We start from the raw sequence: 23508 nt of genomic DNA, 5'->3' as shown, positions 1-23508 counted from the left end.
GCTCTGCAACCAAACAAGACAGACACAGACTTCAACGGATAATTAGAACTGCAGAAAAAACAATTGCTACCAACCTGCCTTCCATTCAGGACCTGTACACTGCACGAGTCAAAAAGAGGGCAGTGAAAATACAGTATCTACAGACCCCTCACATCCGGGCCATAAATTGTTTCAACTTCTACCCTCAAAACGATGCTATAGGGCACTGCACACTGGAACAACTAGACACAAGGACAGTTTTTTTTCCTGAATGCCATCACTCTGTTAAACAACTAATTCCCACAACACTGTCAAATAATTTACTAAGACAGTATTGCTATTCTTCTTCTCATCCTTCCTAGTATCTATCTCTTTCCACTTATGACTATAACCATGTTACTTACATCTTCACAATTTATATTATTTGTTTCCTATGAGCAAATATGTTCTATTATTCTAAATATATCCTATGATTTGATTGCTTAGTGGTAACCTATGGCTATCACTAAGTGTTGCATCTTATGATTCTTGATGAATGTATTCTATTTTATTTTTCTTTATGTACACTAAAAGCATATGCCCCAAAGACAAATTCCTTGTGACCAATCAAACTTGGCCAATAAAGAATTCAATTCAATTCTATTCTCTTTGTTGTTACCTATCTTGTAGAAAGGCCGAGGAGGAGATAGAAGCAGCAGTGCCACAACTCATCTACCCTTTTTATTTATTTAATACAATTTAGAAGCTGCCCAACTCCAGGATGACTCTGTGCAACCTAGATTTTAAAAAGTAAAAACAAGAGATGGAGAACGAGAACAACAACAAGAAATAACAAAAGTACTCAGAAGAAGGTATCTTCTACGTAACAAAAATGCTACATAGGCCAACCAAAACTGCCCCCAAAACTGGGATAACAGCAGTTTTGTGTAACTTTCTGAATGTCATTAGGGTGGGGAGATACAATTCTAAAAGTCACTTTGGCAGCATCTCAGAAAATCAGTATACTCCTAAATCTTTTTTTTTTTTTTTGGACTGACTATTCTTAGGAGCAATTTGGTGGACCCATTTAGCAACTAAGTCAGAGGTACAACTTTTTTTTAAAGACCAACCCGTTGATCTGAACTGGTGGCCAGAAGTAGGAGTAAAATAGATTGGACAGGTCTGATCTGATTCACTGAGACACACCCTTCTTAGAAAGATTTGCTTCATGGCTACAAAAAGACGAACAAATGATGCTGGATTGTGAAGATTCTAATACGTGTCAGCAAATTATACGTTTCTCATGTGATCAAAACAACAAAGGCAAGTCAGGAAGACTTGCCTGAAACCCACCCATTCCTCCTTTTCCTTTTTGTTTCAATTTACTCAAACTATGAGGAATAAAATTCTATTGTGTTGATTCAATGGCCAGACTCCACCATTTTTCATGCTTCTAGAGCTTCAACCTTGGCTTGAAACTCAACATTAAGAAAATCAAGACCATGGCATCCAGCCCCCTCAATTCCTGGCAAATAGATGGGAAAGAAATGGAGGTAGTGACAGATTTTATTTTCCTGGGCTCCAAGATCACTGCAGATGGGGACTGCAGCCAAGAAATTAAAAGACGCTTGTTCCTGGGGAGGAAAGCTATAGCAAATCTAGACAGCATACTAAAAAGCAGAGACATCACCCTGCCAACAAAAGTGTGTATGGTCAAGGCTATGGTTTTCCCAGTTGCAATGTATGGCTGTGAAAGCTGGACCATAAGGAAGGCTGAGCGCCAAAGAATTGAGGCCTTTGAACTATGGTGCTGGAGAAGACTCCTTGAATGGACTCCAGAGGATGGTAGAGGACAGGAACGCCTGGAGGAACGTTGTTCATGGGATCGCGATGGGTCGGACATGACTTCGTAACTAACAACAACAAAGAGCTGGAAGAGGCCTCCTTTATGCTTCTTCTTCAAGGCTTCTTGGGTTTGAGCTTAAAGTACAATTAGGAATGTTTCTTTAACATTTTGTGAACAGAGACCAAATTGTGATGGTAGAATATGATGGCTCGATGATCTCTTAAGCTCACAATAGAGAGCCTGCTGCACCCCAGAACATAATGTGATTATAGCAACACAATATTTAGTTCCGGGTGCACTGGCATATGTGGCACATTTTACCAGAATGTAGTACAAGTTAAGAATGAGGCTTGCTCTCCACCTACAGAAGACAAGAGTGCAGTTTTTAAAAATGCCAAGTGCAAGATTTTCCTCCATGCTAACCTCCTTTTATGGGGCTTCCTCATAAATTGGCTGGCTGAGCCATCTCTCTTGCTGCTTGTGAAGTGTTATGAAAACAATGGCGATAGGAACAGACAATCTGGCCCCTTGCGTGTGTACACATTCTGCCCACCCCCTCCCTCTGCCAAAGCCACTTTGCTCAGGCTGCCTCACTTTTTTTGATATCTGCATTATTAGTGGATTGAATCAAGGAATGGAGCTGACCTGCCATGCGACAGAAGAAAACCAAGCGGACTAGACGGTTGTGAGGTACTGAGACAAGTAAAACATTCTCCATCTCACTCAGATACTAAACCTGTTGGTTAAGTTTGCACAGCAAACTAGACCAGGTTAAAAGGAGTTAAACAGATTGTGGTTCAGTATGTTATGGAAACCAAGCCATTGCCTAGGCATTATGCACGACCCAGACCACCAGCTTAAACCAGAAAATGGCATTGATGTAACATGTTAGGTAAAATTAGTAACTGTTTTGTTGACTGGATTCAGAGCCACTGTGTCCTTTTAATATACAACTCACAGTCCAGAATTATGGATCATTATCAATGTATTTAAAAACAAGCCTCCTTAGGCGAATTTCTAGTGGTTCTATGGATTACAAAATGGGCACAACATGAGAACAACATTGCCTTGGCTACTGGGTCGTATGTTTGAAATATATAGTAACAGCCTAACTAGATCTATTAGCAATAGCACTTAGCTCTCTCTAAGCGGTTTACAGAATCAGCATATTGCCCCCAACAATCTGGATCTTCATTTTACCCATCTAGGAAGGATGGAAGGCTGAGTCAATCTGGAGCCTGGTGAGATTTGGTCTGCCAAACTGCTGGCAGCCGGTAATCAGTAGAAGTATCCTGCAGTACTGCACTCTAAACACTGTGCCACCGCGGCTCATATTCCTGTAACACAGAGTTCCCCTACCTTTGCAGACTGGTGGGGGGGGGGGATGGTTCTGCGTGAGCAGCGGACAAGCACACCCACCGCTCACGCAAATACAGCACACACACATGCCCTCACCCATGTGGTCACTTGAGTAGGGACACCGTGTGCACACGCTCGTCCAGCACTTTCATGAACCGATTCTAAAAGGCTTCAGGCTCGGTAGTGGGGAACTGCTCTAACATACTAGTGTTAAAAATTAAATCTGAAATTCGGATATGTCGTTGAATGAGCAATGTCTTACAATGTTATATAAGGAGGTGAGTCCAATGAGCAGAAAGTGAATTCTGTCTTCGTCCAGTTGCATTTTCCATTTTCCAGCTTTATCTCTCCTCAAAATACATGAATGGCTGTTATTCACTATTCAAAAATGGTGCAAATGGCACCCAAAGAGGTCTAGTCTTCACTGACAATGTTATCTCCTTAATCTGCTACTCTGTGTTAACTCAACCTTCACACAATTCTGCTTTGGTATTCTCCAGATGTGTTGGCCTAAAGTTCTCCTCAACATTTCTCAGCCATTATGGTCAGGCAAGGAAAGTTACCTCAGCCGATCAGTTGAGAGAGTTAAGATGAAGATCAAAACTGGCTGAAATGACTTGCAAGAGTCTGTGTTCTCTTTTGAAGGATTAAAGCTGCTCTTAAAAGTACCATTAAGTCAGATTTTGATCAGTCTGGTGTTGGTATAATGTTCTTCTCCTTCACATTCTCCCCCATGTGATCTGTGGCCAAAACTGCCATTAGAACGTGGTCTTGTTTTCTCCTTCTACTTAAGCTAACAAATAATGTGGGCATAATATATGTAGGGCTATACTCAGAAAAGAGCATTTTGAAAGATTTTGGTCAGGAAATGACACAGCAAAAAAGGACTGTGCCCCCCCCCCCCCCCAATAATTTGATTCAAATCAGAGCATCTTCCTGTTGCAAAAGCAGAATTCCTGAGTTCAGTGATGTCAGGAAAAATTTTATGATCCAACTTGGAAACAACTGCAATTGGGGTCAGGAAACAGGGCAAAACTCTTGCCAATTCCTTTATGAAGAAAGCTGAACTTCTCAGGCCTTTTCTGAGGGCTGATTGTAACCCATTTACTGAGCTTCTGAAGGAGTTTTCCTGTCCAGACATATTTTTTTTCTTTGGTGGTCTTTTCTTAACAGCCTTTTAAAATTATTATTACTACTACTGCTATACTATTATTTTTCTCCTTGCCTTGCTGGTCTCATGGGAAAACTTTTTGGCTGGAACGCAAGCCCTCGCTGTGATTTAAGACGGAGCACAAATGTATTTCTGGGATATCACTTGAAAATGTATGTGTGATTTAAAAGGGCTCAAGGCAAACACTTTAAACACTGCTCAAGAATAAATCCTTTGCGGGTGCTATTAACACCTCTGCCGGTTTTGTACCCAGCCTGACTCTCTGAAGTTAACATCTCTCTCTATCACATTTTTAAATGCACAAAACTCCTTTTACCATCATGGATGGGAACTCTACAGATGTATCTTTCCTCTCTTTGTCTTTTGTCTTATGAAGTTGTTAATGTATTAGCTGTGTGGCAGAAAAGGCAACACCCGGGATTATTTCTGGAGATACTTTGCACTATTTCCAGACATTTTTTTTAATTATCTATGCAGGTGAGTTCATATGGCAATATCTGAACCAAAGATTTGTCCCTACAAAGTTATTGTGCATACAGGTGTGCGTACAAAAGCAGCTGGAATTGTAAACAGATTTTTGAGATATCAACCCAAAAGAATAGTAAGAAATTTGCTCATGCTATAAATATATTATTTACAGCACTCATCGACGCCCACAACTGAGAACAAACTTTCTGGGCTGAAGTCCACCCGACTTATTGCTGAGGTTGAGTAACACTGATTTAGAGGAATAATGAAATCTGGAATTTTTAGTGAAAGTAGTTTTTTAATGGGGATGCCAAAAACCCTTCATGCTGACTAATTCTGACCAAGATGGAAAATTTTCCGTGTGCAGATAAAAAGCCAATTGGGGCAATCTTATGTTTGTCCCACATTCCCATTGGCTGGAAAGACTGATGAAGAATATATCTTTTTGTTAATCTAATTTGGGACTGGTGTCTTAGATGTTTGTGCATCTTTGGTAATGAAGCTATGTTAAATGAAGCAAAGATGCACTAGAAAAGCCGAGGCTGCAACAATGATGGATATCAGGACAATTTACTAAGTCTTTAAGGTGTCACCTTATCTGTTGACCTTGCTGTGACAGACTAAGGCTGTGATGGCGAATCTATGGCACGCGTGCCAGAGGTGGCATGCAGAGCCCCATCTGCTGGCACATGTGCTGTCACCCCAGGTCAGATCTCCATGGCGTTTCATGTCGTGAGCTTCTGTTTCCCTGCAAACGACGAAACAGAAGCTCACAAAAGAAAGTGATCTTACTTCTTGCCCCGCCTCCCTCTGGTCTTCAGGTCTCTGCTGTGCATGCGCGCATGTCCATGTGAATCTCTGCACATGCTTATGCTCATGCATGTCCATGCATGCTTATGCTCGTGCATGTGTTTGCATGTGCATGCACACCTTTCAGTTTGGGCATGCGTGCGCTGTTTGGGCACTCTGTGTCTAAAAGGTTCACCATCACTGGACTAAGGCAAGTACACCTCTAATAATGCCTATAGTTTGTAATTTTCATTCTTCATTAGATACACAAATAAAAGTACAGCAAAGAAAGGAAGGGCGGGGAGAATTCTTAAGTCCCTATGATGACATTTCTTAAAGCAACATCCCCAATAAAACATCCAATACTGGATCTTGTTATAGGAGTAGATAAGTATCAGTTTAAGGAAAATCCAAATTGTCTGAAGAGACATGGAAACTGTGGAAAATACACCATTGATTTGATTCACTAGAAGACCCTTGTAGACATTCAACCCTCCATAAACTCTATACGTCTTCTTTTTAAAAAAAAAAGTGGGGGAGGAGTCTTGCAGTTCAAAAGGAAGAAATGTTCAAAAATACCAAAAGAATATAGCTGTTGATGACGGTATCAACGCAATCGATTTTACATTGCAGAAATGTAAGCATTCAACACACAAACCGAGGTGGCCGAGGTGGCACAGTGGTTAAATGCAGCACTGCAGGCTACTTCAGCTGACTGCAGTTCTGCAGTTCGGCTGTTCAAATCTCACTGGCTCAGGGTTGACTCAGCCTTCCATCCTTCCGAGGTGGGTAAAATGAGGACCCGGATTGTTGTTGGGGGCAATATGCTGACTCTGTAAACCGCTTAGAGAGGGCTGAAAGCCCTATGAAGCGGTATGTAAGTCTAACTGCTATTGCTATTGCTAAACCATTGAAAATGTTCTCCGGCCCTTCCTTTCTAGGGAAATTTACTGTTCTACATTGTGGAGGCAAGGGTTAATGTTGGCTCACGCGGCCTATCCTGAGCCTGGGCTTTGTTCATTCAAGCCTTAAATCTGAAAGCTCCAGAGAGGGCTGCACAACTGCTATACTGCAAGACCAGGGTATAAAGTTCTGCATTAAAAATGCATGTCTCGGGCTTGCCTCGGTCCTCAGTTGTGGCCGAAAAGGAACCCTGGTTCAAGTATGATGCCTCGCCATCTTACTGGCAATTGGAGATATTTCTTAACCTACGGCAGCTGAGGAAAGGAAAAGGCAAACCATGAAACAAATCAAAAGGGGTCGATTCCACCCCCTCTCGTTTCAGGAAGGAAACCTTTTCCAATCTGAAAGCTTCTTCACAGGGAGTTCTCCAGCAGTTGAAAAAAGCTGGCTACACTCAGTGGTTTTCACATTTGCTTGGATGGGAGGAAGAGAAGAATGCGTGCACATGTATGTATGTATATGTGCATGTATACACACGAGAGCACATCAACAGGAACTATTATGGAACAAGCCGTGTTCTTATGACACTATTCTTCCCATCCCCATTTTCTGTTTCAGATAAGGACCAAACACATATGCTTAGTAATATTCAGGGGTGGGCTTCAAAAATTTCAGCAACATGTTTTCTGCCCGGTTGCTGAGTGGGCATGGCCTAGTTGGCTTCCTGCACCATGGCGGGGAGGGCGTTTCTGCCCTCCCCAAGCTCTAGAGTCTTTCCTCGAGCCTCTGGGAAACTGCCTCCCCCGTTTTTCCCTCTCCCCAAGCCTCTGCACAGATCCTGCATTTACTTCGTATCCAAAATGGGCTGCATGGAGATTCCTGGGAGGGAAGGGGCGGTTGGGGTGGGGCCAGCCAGGGGTGTGATTTGGAGGTTCTCCGAACTGGCCATAACGTTAGCTCCCGAACCTGGGCAAATCCGTAGCAGCCCTGGTAATATTGTCATCCTGTGATTGAAGTCATTAAGCTGCATAGTAAACAGCATTTGCAGATGCAGAACGCATTTAGAAGTTGTGCTGCTGATTAAAAGTTTGCTTGCCAGTACAATTATCCATCTATTTGCTTGCATGCATGTGCAGAGAAACACAGATACTGTGAAATAAAATGTGTACACAAATGTGCACACACTTTATAAGAGCAACCAAGCAACAGAAGAAAATGTTTGTGAAAGAGGGCACACCACAGAGATCCTGAGGAAGGAAGAGTAGGGATATATTCAGTGCTCACATAACACTAGCTTATTAGTGCTGTATGCAAAACAGGGGGATTTGGGCATGGTTTATGGAGAACTTGTGGTTTAGGTGATGAGCTCCTCGTAAAATTATAAATCTTCAGGTGAAACACTGTAAAAACAAAACTGAATGCACTTCATAAAAATTGGCATGTTAAGCTTTTAAAGAAAGAAACATTACCACGGGGCCTCAGAAATTGAAGCCAAGCGAACATATGTGCACAGAGGGGTGGAAAAAATGAGAAATATCTCAACAAGGAGAATATGACAGTTAAAAGGGGAAACATAAATTTTGCTCTCAAGCAAACAACAACATGGAATTCTCCAGAATGGGAGATAACTCTATAGATCCCTTTCTGATTGTATGATCCCCAATGTTGCCAGGTTCTTAGCAATATATGTATGACATTTTAGTTCTGAAAAATCATAAATCCAAATTACTAGGGTACCAAGATTTGAAACATCAATCAACACCCCCACGACAACATTAATTTCTGATTGTCCTTGGATAAACTCTGTAAATTGTTTTTAAAAAAAATATTTATAGAACTCATTTAGTTGTTACAACATTTCTACAAATAGCTTGTTGAGCCAGTTCAGTCAGATAAGCTGTGTAAAATAGATCTGATCTCTACAGCTCAAACTGTAGATACGATAAGCCACAATCCCTCTGTTCTATTAGTGGCTTGGCTTTCAACCTGCTTCTTCTTATCCTATTCATAAAGTCCTCCTTTTTTGTGTCTTTTCTCCAGGTGTTGCTGCTACATGAGTTTGCTATGATGTGTGAACTCTGCAACTAATTTGTCTCTGACTGCCTCCTGTTCCGGACTGCAGAAACCTGAAGCCCTTCCAGATGTTTAACCCATGGTTAGGTCCTGATATTTTAGGCAGGTTAAATAAAACAGTTATTAACCTCAATACTATATTGGAGTACTGTAAATACAATGGTATCTCGGTACTCAACTGCTTTGAAACTTGTCAAATTTGGTATCCAATGTACTCTAACACCAAGATTTTGTTTCGGTACTCGTCATTTGTTTGGTACTCGACATGCAAGCTAGAAATTGCCAGTGTCAGTTACTTTGTGAATAATGCTTTATTCCTTAAGGGAAAAATCATTTCTGGTACTCATCGTGCCTCTTGGAACCAATTAATGACAGGTATTGTGGTACCACTGTAAAAGCACTTCAAAGAAAGAAAAATTATTTCATACAAAATCCATGAAAAAGATTCGTAGTTAAGATAAATGTTCCAAATATCGAGCTGTGTTCTCTAGAATGAGTGCAGACAGGAGTAATGAATGGTTTACACATATGTTGATCATCCTTAATCTGCAGGGTTTGTAACTGACTGGCAGCCATTCAGAAAACTTTGCACTGAAAATCCATTTCATTTGCACTGAAAATCCATTTCATTTGCACAGAAAAGGATGCTGATCCCTGATCTATGATTTTTCGCTTGGAAATCAGCCCATGTATCCCACCCACTGTCTACAGGTAGTACTCCATTGACTTGAGTGTGACTTGAGACCAATTTTCACACTTATATTGTGGCATTCCCATGGTCACGTGATCAAAGTTCAGATACTTGGCAACTGGTTCATATTTATGCCGGTTGCAGTGTCCCAAGGTCATGTAATCTCCTCTTGCGACTTTCTGACAAGCATCTGGGGAAGCCAGATTCACTTAACAACCATGTTACCAACTTAACAACTGCAATGATTCACATAACAACTCGGCCTGAAAGGTCGTAAAATGAGGCAAAATTCACTTAACAAATGTCTCGCTTAGAAACAGAAATTTGGGGCTCAATTGTGGTTGTATTTTAACTAAGTGGCGAGCGATCGTGGGTGCACATCGGTTCACCCACGTAACACCTGCCTATTGGTCTTCGGATACGCTTCAAGGTGCTAGTCGTCACTTATAAAGCCCTTCATGGTATTGGACCTGGGCACTTGAGAGACCGCCTGCTGCCAATTACCTCCAATAGACCGATCAGATCCCACAGATTAGGCCTCCTCCGAATTCCATCCGCCGGCCAATGCCGACTGGCGACTACCCAGAGGAGAGCCTTCTCTGTGGCTGCTCCGACCCTCTGGAACGAGCTCCCTGTGGAGCTTCGAACCCTCACCACCCTCCAGGCCTTCCGCAAAGCCCTTAAAACCTGGCTGTTCCGACAGGCCTGGGGCTAAAGAGCTTTTGCCCCCCCTTCTCGAATGGTATGGTTGTTGTGTGTTTTAAATTGTATTGTTATGTTCGTCTTTTATTCCCTGTCTGTACCCCCTTCCCTGACTGAATTGTGAGCCGCCCTGAGTCCCCTTCGGGGAAAAGGGCGGCATATAAATGTAATAAATCCAATCCAATCCAAGTAATGTGCTGCAAAGTCTGAGTCAAAGAATGGTCTTTGTTGCTTATTTCTTGAGGTGTCAAGGTTAAACCTGGATTTTTCTGCTTGCAAAATTGATTGGCAGTTGAGCAATTGTCTGGAAATCAAATGAGCCATATCTCTCCCTTTCTGATCCACTTTCATATCAACTTGGTACCAACTCTCCTTCTCATTCTCAGTTCCTCTAAGCCAGTGATTCTCAACCTTGGACTTCAACTCCCAGAATTCCCCAGCATTCTGAGAGTTGAAGTCCACACGCCTTCAAGTGGCCAAGGTTGAGAGACACTGCTCTAAACAGTCACCCTTTTCTGCTACCTCTTTCTCCTGCTCAGCTTGCCTCCGGTATGGAAACATACAGCTCTACCATTTGATTTTTTAATTCAGGAACAGCCGCAATCTGAAAACCTTGAAATTCTCTTACACAACTGTTTTGGCAAGCCCCTCCATGTTCCAACAAACATTAAACTGTGCTTGCCATTTGTCTCAGGAATCCTGCATTAATAAACATGAAGAGGACCACTTTTTTTTACCTCCCACACTCAGTGACAGAAGAAAACAAAGACCAGCTGTAGTCATCAATGGACCCTTGTTCTACACATAAAGCCCTAATTACATTTTATTTCAAGCCTACACATGGAAAACTTTACTGATGGCGTCTTGTCGATTTCAGCTTCTGAGAACCCAGCTAACATGCTGGAAAGCCATTTTTATTTTGGCCATTAACACCTTCATTTCTAGAGACGGAAGGGCGGCTTGCAAAAGTTTGTTTGCAGGTATTGTTAAATAATAACAAAATAACTAAGTGTACAATCATCATAAAGAGCAGGAGGAGGATATTATTTTCTAGTAAGCAGTTAATATTGCGTATTTAGGCCATGAATTGGTTTACTGAATAAGGGATTTAAAAAAAAAACATGTTCAACATAATTGGGAATTAAAAAGGTCAAAGGCCTAGCACAACGGCAAAAATCTTAATTGCTAGCATAGATCAACAAAGATATCAAAAGTATTATTACTGGTCTGTCACGCAGTCAGCCAGATGTTTAGACTGGATTTGGCATTTTTTAATCCAGCTATTGAGTCCTTCCCAAGGACTTGGGATAGGCAGATATTGTTGTTTGAGGGTGTTAAAGGTATTGTCATAGGATCAGGGCTGGCTTAACAGCATTATGGGCCCTGGGGCCCTGGGGAAAGCAGTGTACTGGGGCCCCCATGACAACTACTCATAGGAATACAAATGTAAATGGTCGATAAAACATATATTTATTGTATTGGCACTTCCAACAAATAAATATGTAATAAGTATGTTGCTTTATTTATATGATACAAGGTGCATTGAAGGGTTAACATACACAGATTAGTACGGGCCCCCTATGCTCGTGGGCCCCCCGTGCAAGTGCCCATCAGGCCCATGCGTCAAGACAGCTCTGGGTAGGATATAAGTTGTTCCGAGTAAAGTTGCCTTTTGCAACTGACCAATGGTGATTTTATCAATGCCAAAGGTGCTCCAGTTGTTTTGGGGCGGCAGCCAAGGAGCCTATTACAACTGGTGCTGTCTTTGCTTTCTTTTGCCACAGTCGTTTTATTTGCAAGTCTTTGTATTTTATCTTCTCCAAATCCACTATCCAGACTTTTTTTTTTGTCTTATCAACAATTGTTAAGATGTCTGTCTTAATTCTAACGTTCCAGAGCTCTTTAGCTTCTTCATTATTATTATTGTTGCTGTTCTTTGAAATTATCTACTATTTCTATGATGTGCTACTAAGTTACATGGACAATGAAAACTTGTCCCAGCCCCAACACAGCCTGAAAATTAAAACAGGGAGAGAGGAAAGAGTGTAGGGTAATGCTACCATATGTGCTTAAAACACACACACGCAGACACACACACTGTATATAAGCAGACACATGTAACTATGTTTGAGTTGAGAGCTCAAACATAAAAATTAAAATATCACTTAATATTGCTTATTAATTTTTCAACCTGAGCACATTAAAATTACTAACCATACCCAAGTTTTGGGGGCTGTAAACTGTGCACCCCAAATTTCCTAAAGTGCCATATACTTGCAAATGAACTCATCACCATCATTTTCATTTTAGAAAAATTTCTCCCCAATAGCACTACTAGAATTCAGAGTTTTTATTCTGCTTTTAGCAATAGCAATAGCAGTTAGACTTATATACCGCTTCATAGGGCTTTCAGCCCTCTCTAAGCGGTTTACAGAGTCAGAATATTGCCCCCAACAACAATCCGGGTCCTCATTTTACCCACCTCGGAAGGATGGAAAGCTGAGTCAACCCTGAGCCAGTGAGATTTGAACAGCCGAACTGCAAAACTGCAGTCAGTTGAAGTAGCCTGCAATGCTGTATTTAACCACTGCGCCACCTCGGCTCTTTTCGCCTTAGGGTGCTCACAAAACTGAAATAAAGCATCTTTAAATACCCTTACAAAAAAATAAATCCTCAAAATCATGGCAGTTTTCTATCTGGATAGTAAAACAACAGTCTAAGAAAAAGCCCAGGTCCCTTTCCATTGTAACTTCTCTACTTTTAATTTTTTTTTAATTTACATTTCAAATCACGAAATGGAGGATGGATTGTCCTGAAACTGTTCCAAATACCAATTCCAAAACTGGAAGTGCTCCTATAAACTTTTTTTTTTAAAGGGGAGAGGAGATAAAGTCACTATCAGCTTCTCATTTCTGCAGCTGACTAAAGGCCAATGTACAATCCCTCATTTGCAAGATTTTCCAAGAATACTTTCCAAATACTTATATACGGCAAAGGATTCTTAGAAGATTTTAACATAGGCCTGATGTCATTGCCCTGCCTGGGCTCCATAGAAATTAAGGCATTCTTGCTGTTGCAGCTGTCCTATCGTGAGGGTAGCTGATTCTTTTGTTCCTTTCCCTGAACAACCTGTCTGCTCAATTTCTGACAAAAAAAAAAACAAAAACCTGAAAGGGAACAGCATCGTTCAAACACTGACGTCTCTAATACACTCTCCATTATGCAAGTCCACCCCCAAACACAATTTTACCCCAGACTCATTATGCACTCAAGAATTAAAACCATAATCAATTTTTCTTTTATTGAAGGCTGGCAGATGGAGTGAGACAGTGGCTGCAAATGGTGTAAACCTCCAGATGTGCCGGAGAATAGGTCTCATCACTCAGTCTCTCATACGTGCGTAGCCAATGATTTGAGCCGTCATCCAGCACATTGGGAAAGGCTGGTCTCAACCAGCAAACCAGTAAGCACATGTAGAGCTGTGCTGAATGGCTTTCCTGGGAGAACTATTAACTCAAAGGTCAGGGTAAAATGAAAATGGGGCCCAGAAGGTTGGTTCCTTCCTCACACATATGTGCTAACCGTTCCTGATTCTAGAGGGCGGTGCTCATATCCGTTTCAAAGCCAAAGAGCCAGCGGTGTCCGAAGATGTCTCTGGGTTCATATGGCCTTCATGACTAAACGCACGGAATGCTGTTACCTTCCCACCAAGGTGGTTCCCATTTTTCTACTTGCATTTTTCTGCGCTTTCGAACTGCTAGGTTGGCAGAAGCTGGGACAAGAAATGGGAGCTCACTCCGTTACGCGGCACTAGGGATTCAAACCGCCAAATTGCTGATCTTTCTGATCGACAAGCTCAGCGTTTTAGCACTGAGCCACTGGGTCCCTTCAAGCCACTGAGCCACCAATTAACCCAATTGGGCCTGGAAATAGCCCAATTGGGTTAGCTGTTTTGGCTGCCACCTATTTTACAAAAACTTTGCAATGGTTCTCTGAGTGATTGCCACATCTTCTCTACTGCAGCAATACTCATGTCATCACATGCAGCCTCCTTTCAAGAGAATTGATTCAAAGGTGTTTTTTTCAAAAAGCAACTGGATTGGGTTTTTTTTCCTTGAGGAAGAAAAAGAAGGCATTTTGCTTCTCATTCAAGAACTGATGAAGTTCTGAATCAATGACCTGAGCTGATGAAGTAGAAGTGAAACATTCTCCACCCACCTTCTTCAAGCAAGAAACAGTCCAGTTGCCTTTTGAAAAAGCACCTTTGATTCAACTATCACCTGGATGACTAAGAATCTCTCTTCTCAGACATTTCAAGAGAGGTTCTAGGGGAAAACATTTCAGTGATCTTACCCATGTTTTTCCCTCAGATACTCAATCAGGACAACATTATGTATAGATCATGGTTGTCAACATTGGCAATTTTAAGAAACATGGACTTCAACCCCCAGAATTGAAAAAAACCAGGCTCAGGGCTGAGATGAACCAAGTCTGGAATTGAAATGGATCCTTGGCAAATGACAAGTGGAATTTGGCTAACAACAGCAATGGGGAGTGCCAGGATTGCTATCACTAATCAGTGCAATCACATGAAGTCATGCTTTATGACCACATCGTTCAGCGACAGAAATTCTGGTCTGATTATAACTCAAAGACTATCTGTATTTATCCTTGCCCTCAAAGGCAGAAGAAGGTTAAAACACATGTGCTGAAGAGGAGTTGAAAGATCTTACTTTGCTGTCATTTCCTCATCGTATTTTGTCTTCAGGTCAAATAATTCTGTCTGTTTTTTTTCCAAGGCTAAAGGATGGAGAAGAAAAAAAAAGAAATGTTTTTTTTAAAAAGCAGCAGCAGCAGCTACTCAATTACTACTGAGCTATGAACTGTTCTCTTTCTGAAAAGTCATCTACGTACATTAAGCCTTCTCCCGAACCAAACAAAATCACATTGCAGAAAAACAATGCTTAAAAGCATTTTTGAATTCTTTTCTTTAGAAAATATACAGAGACGCACAAAGAACCAAAAAACGATCGCCATTCTTTTTCATGAATGGTGAAAAGTTTCTAGATTTTTCTTCTGCTTCATCTAGTGAAGTTGTATGCCGTTTATAGACCAGCTCTCGTGACTTGAGCCCCTTGTTCAAAGTTATCTAGGGGACTGTTTCAATTTCAAGTGGGAAGGAAATGGGGACAGAAGCGGAGTTCTGGTAGGCGAGCATAAGGCGATAAGCTAGAAACAAGCCCTGATAGGAAAGGATGAGCAGGAGAAAAGGCATTCATTTTTTGGGGGAATGAAAAAAATCTTTCTACGGCGTCTACTCAGGGCAAAGTTAGATAACTTTTTCACCTCACTCCAAGCGTCTCTGTGATCCCGAGATGAGACAGATACTGTTAAAGGCATCTCTTCTCTCACCTGAAGCCATTAATGGCTTCAAGGATCTCAAGTGCTCACCTGAGATTACAACATTCAGCTGTCAGTCCTGACCACCATTACATTACTGAGAAATTTATACTTGCTGCTACTGAATGGACATTCACACATTATATTTTTGCTGATGTGGGTGTTTTGGCCTGCCGGCAGCCAGTAAAACTGGCAGCAGAGTCGGACAGTGTGGAGGTTGAGGAGGAACATAGGCCAGTCCTGGGGGTTGAGGAAAGCTCAGATGAGGGCTCTGTGTTGGAGGCAGAGAGGGAGGTAGACAGCAGTGAGGCAGAGGAACAGCTGGAGCCTGTTCCCAGTGTGCGCACATGCAGCTGCCAGAAGCAAGAACTAAGAAAGCGGGGTCGACTTAGAAGTAAAGCCACATCTTGGAGGTGATTGGCCCCTCCCATAGGACCGAACAGGGAGGGGGCTTTTGCAGGAAACCATTCATTCGGTCTCTTCAAGAGTGGAAAGTTCTGTTTGTGACTATAAGAGACTCTGGGCCAAGTTTTGCCTTGCCCTGCATTTGGAAACTAGTTATTTGGCAGCTCTCCAAACGAGATAAGGTTTGTGTTGATAAACATTCCTCTAAAAGACTGTTTGCTAAGCCTTGCTGACTGTGAATGAACGGAATTAAATAAATAAAAGGGGTTTTGCCGGGACTAAGACCCTGCTTCTTGCTTTTCAAGGAAGCTTGGGCCAGAACAGTGGATATAATTTCCTTATATTATATTCTTTCCATATATCGGATGCAAGACACAAAAACACATTGCTGTAACACATTCATCTTTGGCCCTAAAAGCATCCACAAATCAGCATAAAGATTTCGGTTGGGAATGCAGAAAAAAGAATGACTTCCACTCTGCAAAAAGATAGGTGAAGTTGTTTCAACAACATTTATGACCTACACCAGGGATGTCAAACCCACATCACGGCAGTGTCACATGATGTTTTGGGACTTATTTCCCGGGACTAAACCAGGCATGGGCATTAGCATGGCCACACGTGACGCATCCGGCCCATGGGCTGGGAGTTTGACAGCTCTGGCCTAAACCTTTGAAGTACTTTCATTCCATCAAATCAGTGGTCTGCACCAGCTACTTAAAATGTTTTCTTGTTCACATGCAGTGGCTAGAAATGTTGATGAGCATCCGTGCTAAGGTTTACAACAGTGTCTCTTCAAACTTGGCAACTTGAAGATGAGCAGACTTCAATTCCCAGAATTCCCTAGCCAGTTTGCTGTGGAATAGTTCTTAACAGTTCTTACGTCACGTCTAAAAGATAAGCAATGTGCTGTGAGTCCAAATGCTCTCATTCCCAATTCCTCATTTGAATTCTTGTTCTTAGATTTTAATAAGAATGATTTTAGAATACGGCATTTACTTCATTTTTTAACCTTTAATGAACATTGATCAACCAGTTTCTATACCAGTTTCAAAATGTATTAGCATTATGGACAGTGATGCTGCCGATTTAACAACCGGTTGCACTGAAAATGGAGCATTTAGAAACTCAGTTGCTTACCTTCCAAGTAAGCAAAGGTAAGAAAAACAGAAGGAAGAATCAACTGTGCTGCACAATTGAGATGAGCTAGAAAGCAAGAAATCAAGGACAGGATAAAGCAGGGGTGGGTGGGGCCAGCTGATCGTCGGAACTACCAGTTCGCCTGAACCGGTCCGAACCGGCTGAATACTATCTCTGATTATGGATGCTCCAGGCTGAAAAGTTGAAGGCAGTCCTTACATGGATGAAGTCCTTGCATGGATGAATTTCCAAGCCTACCCACTCCCTTATTTTTCTCCATCATTATCAGTCACAGAAAGGGGGAAACCAGCCAACCTGTTTGTAACGTCTGAAGTTTGTGTTCGGTTTCCTCCAGCTTTGAGGCCGTTGACATTTGCGTCTCTTGTAACATTCTGTAAACAGAGAACTACATTAACACCAAGAAACTGAAAATATGCTCAATTCTTGTAGGATACATTGCTATGTAAGTGGGCATGTTTAGAATAAATAATAAACACAGTTTCATACATGGAGGTACCAGAAAGGAATCCTCCTGCTGGGGGAACATAGAGAACTTAGTTCAGGGTGAGAAACTCATGGCCCGCGGCCCGAATGTGTCATGCGCTGGCCACACCTATCCCTGGTTTAGCAAAGGGGAAAAAAATTGTGATATGTCATGGGATGACGTGTTGTCGAATATTTGATACCTGTGCTTAGTTGGAAGAAGATAACCTTTGGATGAAATTTAGGAATATGAATGCATTAGGTGACATGATTTTTTGCTTTCTAATAACAAGCTATCTTCTCTGAGTACACCTTACAATGTTCTCTTGGAGCAGCGATGAGCGTTTGGGTTAAATGGATGCTGTACAGAAAAATAGGTGATGGCCTTTCAGCCCATATAGTCATCACTGCTTCATTCAGGCCATCATGAAAGCCTACTCCAGCATATTTTCTCACGGCTTCTATAAAAGACTCTCGTGATAAATCCTTGTGGAAGAAGGGACAAAAAGTCCACAGAAATAGCCCATGGGTAAGAGAGGAAAGGGCGCACAACCTGAGACATAATGTCTTCCAATGCTTTGGCTACTCTCTCAGAGCACCTCTTTGAAATTTTAATTTTTAATAAGGCAGAATGGGAAAATTGCAACATTCATGTACTTATGTTAAATTGTACTTCATTGTGCTCCATCAAAAGTTTAAGTAATGTTCGATTTTCGTCCCCATTCTGCCCACTTCTTTGTTCTGGCATTGGGCATTCAGCCTTTAGCATGCCAGTCAGTGCAATGAGCCCTGCATCTGAAAAAGTTGCACTGATCTATACTGGAGAGTTCTTCTCTTTTTAAAATTGGGTTGCTCTGAACAACCAAAAGTAGAGCCAGTTCAGGGGCATTGTTCGCACTTTAGCTCAAGCTTTCAAAATGTTCCACCAGATTTACTGTGTAGAAATTCCACATCATTTGGCATTTATTATGAGGCCATCTCAATGTGCCACCCATCTCTCACAGGAGTTCAACATGAAACCTTAATGGCCAAGCAATTAAGTGGGAGAAGCTGGTTGCCTGGATAGGCACAGAGGCCATCACATAAAAGCAGGATTCAGCTTACTTGGTAGTTCAGGGTAACAGAGTTAATTTGACAAACATTTATATCGTGATACTGAGCTACAGCCAGCCAATTTACAAACTTTTAAACCAAAGTTCCTGGATCCTCACTCAGGGCATGAAGATAAAATAGGGACGGGGCAGATTTAGAATATATTTCCAGAAATTATATGTTTCCCAACATATTCAAACTTCAGTTTTAAAAATGTGGTAATTTACCAAAAGTTTTCAAATGTAATATAATTGTTTGCTGGTTGATTATTTACTTATGTATTTGACTTATGTTTTGCCTGATTCCATCATAACTCTGGGCTTCTGCTGCCTAGTCAAACTGTGTGTTTTATTCATATCTAGGAGTGTTTCTATTAAATGCTCAGAATATTCAAAAGTTGTCAAATATGCTACATATAGTAATTATAATAATCACATTGGCAACAATAATATTAGATGGAGATATACATACTGATTTCACACTCTATTTGAGATGCTAAAGTCAGACTCAGATTTTTAAAAAAAGGATAGGGGGAAGGGGTAGAAAGGACCAGAGTGGGTGGGTGTATTTTAATCCATTGCCAGCTGGTGCCATGCCACCAAGCAACAGCCGCTGTTATTCGCATGCACACGTATGTTGTCGTACCTTTCTTTCTCAGCAAAGTCATTTTGCAACTTTTGTTCTTTTTCAAGAGCAATGTTCTCGGCTTGATTCTTCAGGGTCTGCTCATATTCCCGAATTTTCTCTTTAAGTGCTTTTATTGTCACCTCTTTTGGGAGGGGGGAGAGGGGAGAGAGAGGGGGGGAGGGGGGAAAGCCAACAAGATAAAGAAAATGAGTAATAAGCCACCACACCTGGGAGCGCAGCAGACTTCCCCCTGCCTTGCAGTACAGCAAGAGCAGCAGCAGCAGGGCTTAAAAACTTTAGCTCTTCAACCCTGACACAAAATCAATGGCTATGAGTCCCTTTGGAGATTTTTATTCCCTAAATGCTAAATTGAACTTTAAATGTTTAAGGTTTGAGCAGGATCAATGGACTTTGTCAGGAAGCATAGCACACGCTTTTCTAATGCGAGCGCACAGAAAAATGAAACAGCAGCGATACCTTGTAATATTTACCAATGACTGTAAATGGGACTGGATTTTCAGCCATAAGCTGCTACGATTGTAAATCGAGGCATCTGTATGACCAGACTCAATTTTACGATTATTTTTTTTTTGTGGTAGTGAAGTGAATCACTTTGGTCATTAAGTGAATGCCACATTTCTGAGAAACTATTCTTCCAAATGAGTGGGTTTTTTTTTTGTCAGAATGGGTGTAAGAATGGTTGATGGGCACCTCCCTCTGTTCCCTTTCTTTTCTAAGGGAAAATCCACCAAACAGAAGGGCAGATTTTCTTGTTCCGGGGCAACCATTATATTATTTCCTTTACTCGCCCCTAGCTTTTATCAGCAACTGAAGAATTCTTTATTTGGACAGGCAGTTACAAATCTACACTGCTCAAACTATGGCTTTTTTTAGCTAAACCTTGCTAATTATTATGTGTGATGGGAAGGATGTGGAATGTTAAAACACAAACACACATAATTTATTGGGGAGGGGTTACTCCCATTATTTCTGATGTTATAAAGCTGCATTCCTTGCGAGAGAGGAAAAAAACGAATAAGGAAATGCTTTGAAGTAGACTCTTTTATTTTTGATAGCTGATCGCAGAATTAAAAGTTTAAAATTGTTACTCAACTTTGCAGTCTTAAGCCTGTGGATACTAAAATAATTTGCCCACTGTCATAATGACCAGAACTGGACAGTTTTCAGGCAACCCCAGGCCTACTGGGGGAATGTTCCCCCCACCCCCTGGAACGAGTTTTCTTCTCATTGCTGGTTCAAGATATGGCTTACTGCAAAATACTGTACATGTGGCTCATCAGTTCCCCTTCAGCCTCCTCCTCCTCCTCCTCCAACAAAACCTGAAGTGATTTGGGGAGATGAGTGCTTATTCTACGAGATAATGGCCTTTCTATGTACAGCAGACACCTTCAACAGTTTGCCCATCCACTTAAATAAGTAACCTACATTACTTCACTATCTGCATTCTGCCCTAGGGATAAACAAACTGTAACTACAGTGAAGGTTGCAAGAGGTAGCATCACAAGATTATTCTGGAGAGAAAATGGTGCATCACTTAGCTTTTGTTGTGAACAACACATATTTTGTACTTAAGGAAGTTGCTGGAATCATAAGGTATAAATTAATGCACTGAATTTGTCTGAATATTGGCTTCCAGAATGTTTTTTTTTAAAGCAGAACAAATGATCAGCTATTTTTTTAAAGTACATTTTAATTCTGATTATGAAACAGATTTAAATGGAGGTCAAACTCTGAATCTAAACAAAACGGGGGCTAAAGCATTACCAAATTGGAATCTCAACTTCACCCAATAACTAAGTCTGCCCCTATTTTCCTTCCCTCTGACAAACTCCTTTTTAGACATTGCTTCCTGGTCAGGATCCTTGAGAATGTTGGGTTTTAGTTGTTCCTTGCTAAATATTAATCTAATTAGCTGCGGTGGCGCAGGGGTTAGAGTGCAGTACTGCAGGCTACTTCTGCTGCTTGCCAGCTGCCAGCAGTTTGGCAGATCGAATCTCACCAGGCTGAAGGTTGACTTAGCCTTCCATCCTTCCGGGGTCGGTAAAATGAGGACCCAGATTGTTGGAGGCAATAGGCTGACTCTGTAAACCGCTTAGATAGGGCTGTAAAGCACTGCGAAGCGGTATATAAGTCTGAGTGCTATTGCTATATGATGTGACTCTTCATGAGCCACGGTGGCACAGTGTTAGGGTGCAGTACTGCAGGCTATTCCTGCTGACTGTTGCCTGCCTGCAATTTGGCAGTTGAAATCCCACCAGGCTCAAGGTTGACTCAGCCTTCCATCCTTCCCAGGTGGGTAAAAGGAGGACCCAGATTGTTGGGGGCAATAGGCTGACTCTGTAAACCCCTTAGAGAGGGCTGTAAAACACTACAAAGCGGTAAATAAGTTTAGGTGCTATTGCTATTGTTATTAAAACTAGTTAACAATTAGAAGATTTATGAACAATATGCTCTTGAAATGGAGGAAAGCTTTGGGGCTTGCACCTAATTTGAAAGAGTCTTCCCTGATGCACAATTTAGCTTACCTTGATTCTTCACTTCCGTAAATTCTTTGTTGTATTCCTCAAGGGTTTCCCTAAGTTTCTGGTTCTCAGTTTCAATATCGTGCATGCGCTGGACTTTCAACTGGAGCTGCTGCCCCAGATCTAGAGCTGAAACAGGATCTAAAGGAGAGAAATGCAAAGTTGGGATTGATTTTATTTTCCAGGAAAGCCGAGTTTATTGGTGAAGCTGCACTTGTTAAAAGCAAATGGTAAGTACTTTGGCAAAGGGAAACATGAGGCTGGGCATACGCACCCGGAAATGCACACAAATGAAAACACAAATTATGTTTTTATATTGTCAAACCACATTCCCTCCAGCAAAGCCAATCTTTTGAGATAGAGTTGCAAATCTTCTACATTTTTTAACAAAAACAGAAAAGCACAAACTCTCCCAAAACTAGTGGTGATGTACTAAGATCTCTAAATGTTACACTTTCGTAACTGGCTGTGTAGTTCTGCGGTACAGAAGCAGACAAATGGTTGCCCTTCCAACCTCACCTGGCTTGCCTCCAAATTCAGGGATTCTGGGAGCTGCAATTCAGCAATGCCTGGGAGGATCATAGATGCTTTAGACCAGTCTTAATATGTGGTAACGGTTCCCGCTGTCCGAAGACATCTCCGTGGTCATGTGGCCAGCATGATTAAACGCTGAAGGCGCACGGAACACTGTTACCTTCCCACCAAAGTGGTCCCTATTTTTCTACTTGCATTTTTACATGCTTTCGAACTGCTAGGTTGGCAGAAGCTGGGACACGAAACGGGAGCTCACTCTGTTACGCGGCACTAGGGATCCGAACCATTGAACTGCCGACCTTCTGATCGACAAGCTCAGCGTCTTAGCCACTGAGCCACTGCGTCCCTTAATGTGTGGTACGTGAACATATTTTGTCGCCTTTTTGTCTCTTGAAAGTCGATAGGACTGCAGTTCTTCAACATTCATTCTCTAAGAAATAATGTTTCAGAGTAGAAAGGTAGAACTTTTAAGCTTTACAACAAGAAAGCTTATTTTCAGAGGTAACAGCTATTTCCAAAATAGCTCTACTTATTTTGGTATTTATATTTTGAATGAGATTGAGGTTCAACCTCAACCTCATACAGCCTTGTTCCCTTTACATAGAAAGCATGCAAGAAAAAGAAGCAAAACTTTCCAGGCTTAATTTAAACATATGTAAACTTAATGAAGCTTACTAATCAGAAATTAAAGAGATTTCTTTGGGGGAATCTCTTCTAATCTACCTAGAAAATGACCTCTAACGGAGGGGTGTCAAAATCAAGGCCCAGGGGCCGGATCCGGGTGGTTAGATCTGACCCGCAGGGCCACCCTGGAAATAGCCCATTTTTGCTGGCAGAGCTCTCAGGCCACCACAGGGACCCCTGACACGAGTGACATATTAGCTGGCCACCCCCACCCTGCCTCCTGAGGTCAAGCACTAATGTGGCCTCAATGAAATCGAGTTTGACACCCCTACTCTAATGTGTAGCCATCCCAGATAAAATAGGCAATGGTTAGAATTCTGCTTGAGGGAAACTCTCTGGATATATGAATGGTTGTGAGAAGGCTTTGTGAAATAAGATTTAATAAGATAATACCCTGGGGTGGATGCAAATTGGCCTCTATTTTCTATGCACGGACTGCTGCAAAGTGCACAGCCATCTGTAAGCGGTGGAGTTCTCCAGCGATTACCAAACCCTCAGAAGCAGTACAGGTTATCCTTGACTTATCGCGTGACCCCCAACTGAGCTCCAAATTTCTGTTGCTAAGCGAGACAGTTATTAAGCAAGTTTTGCCCCATTTTTACAATCTTTCTTGCCACGTGCCTATGGAGATTTCTCAGTC

At 41.7% G+C, this 23508-nt stretch overlaps 1 protein-coding gene across 5 annotated transcripts in view; it reads right to left on the bottom strand.

The window, feature by feature from the left end:
* The window catches only part of CUX1 (cut like homeobox 1), a 351898-nt gene that overhangs the window by 141691 nt on the left and 186699 nt on the right, over nt 1–23508 (bottom strand). For all 5 annotated transcript variants that reach the window (XM_032214828.1, XM_032214829.1, XM_032214830.1 and 2 more), the window contains exons 5-8: nt 21654–21791; nt 19126–19249; nt 17221–17297; nt 14694–14760 (exon numbers count right to left, since the gene is read on the bottom strand). In XM_032214828.1, coding sequence (XP_032070719.1) covers nt 14694–14760; nt 17221–17297; nt 19126–19249; nt 21654–21791 — 406 coding nt within the window. The remainder of the gene's footprint in view (nt 1–14693; nt 14761–17220; nt 17298–19125; nt 19250–21653; nt 21792–23508) is intronic.

Source organism: Thamnophis elegans, chromosome 4 (assembly GCF_009769535.1).
Source record: "Thamnophis elegans isolate rThaEle1 chromosome 4, rThaEle1.pri, whole genome shotgun sequence".
NCBI classification, from domain to species: domain Eukaryota; kingdom Metazoa; phylum Chordata; class Lepidosauria; order Squamata; family Colubridae; genus Thamnophis; species Thamnophis elegans.
This window is presented reverse-complemented; position numbering and strand designations above follow the sequence as displayed.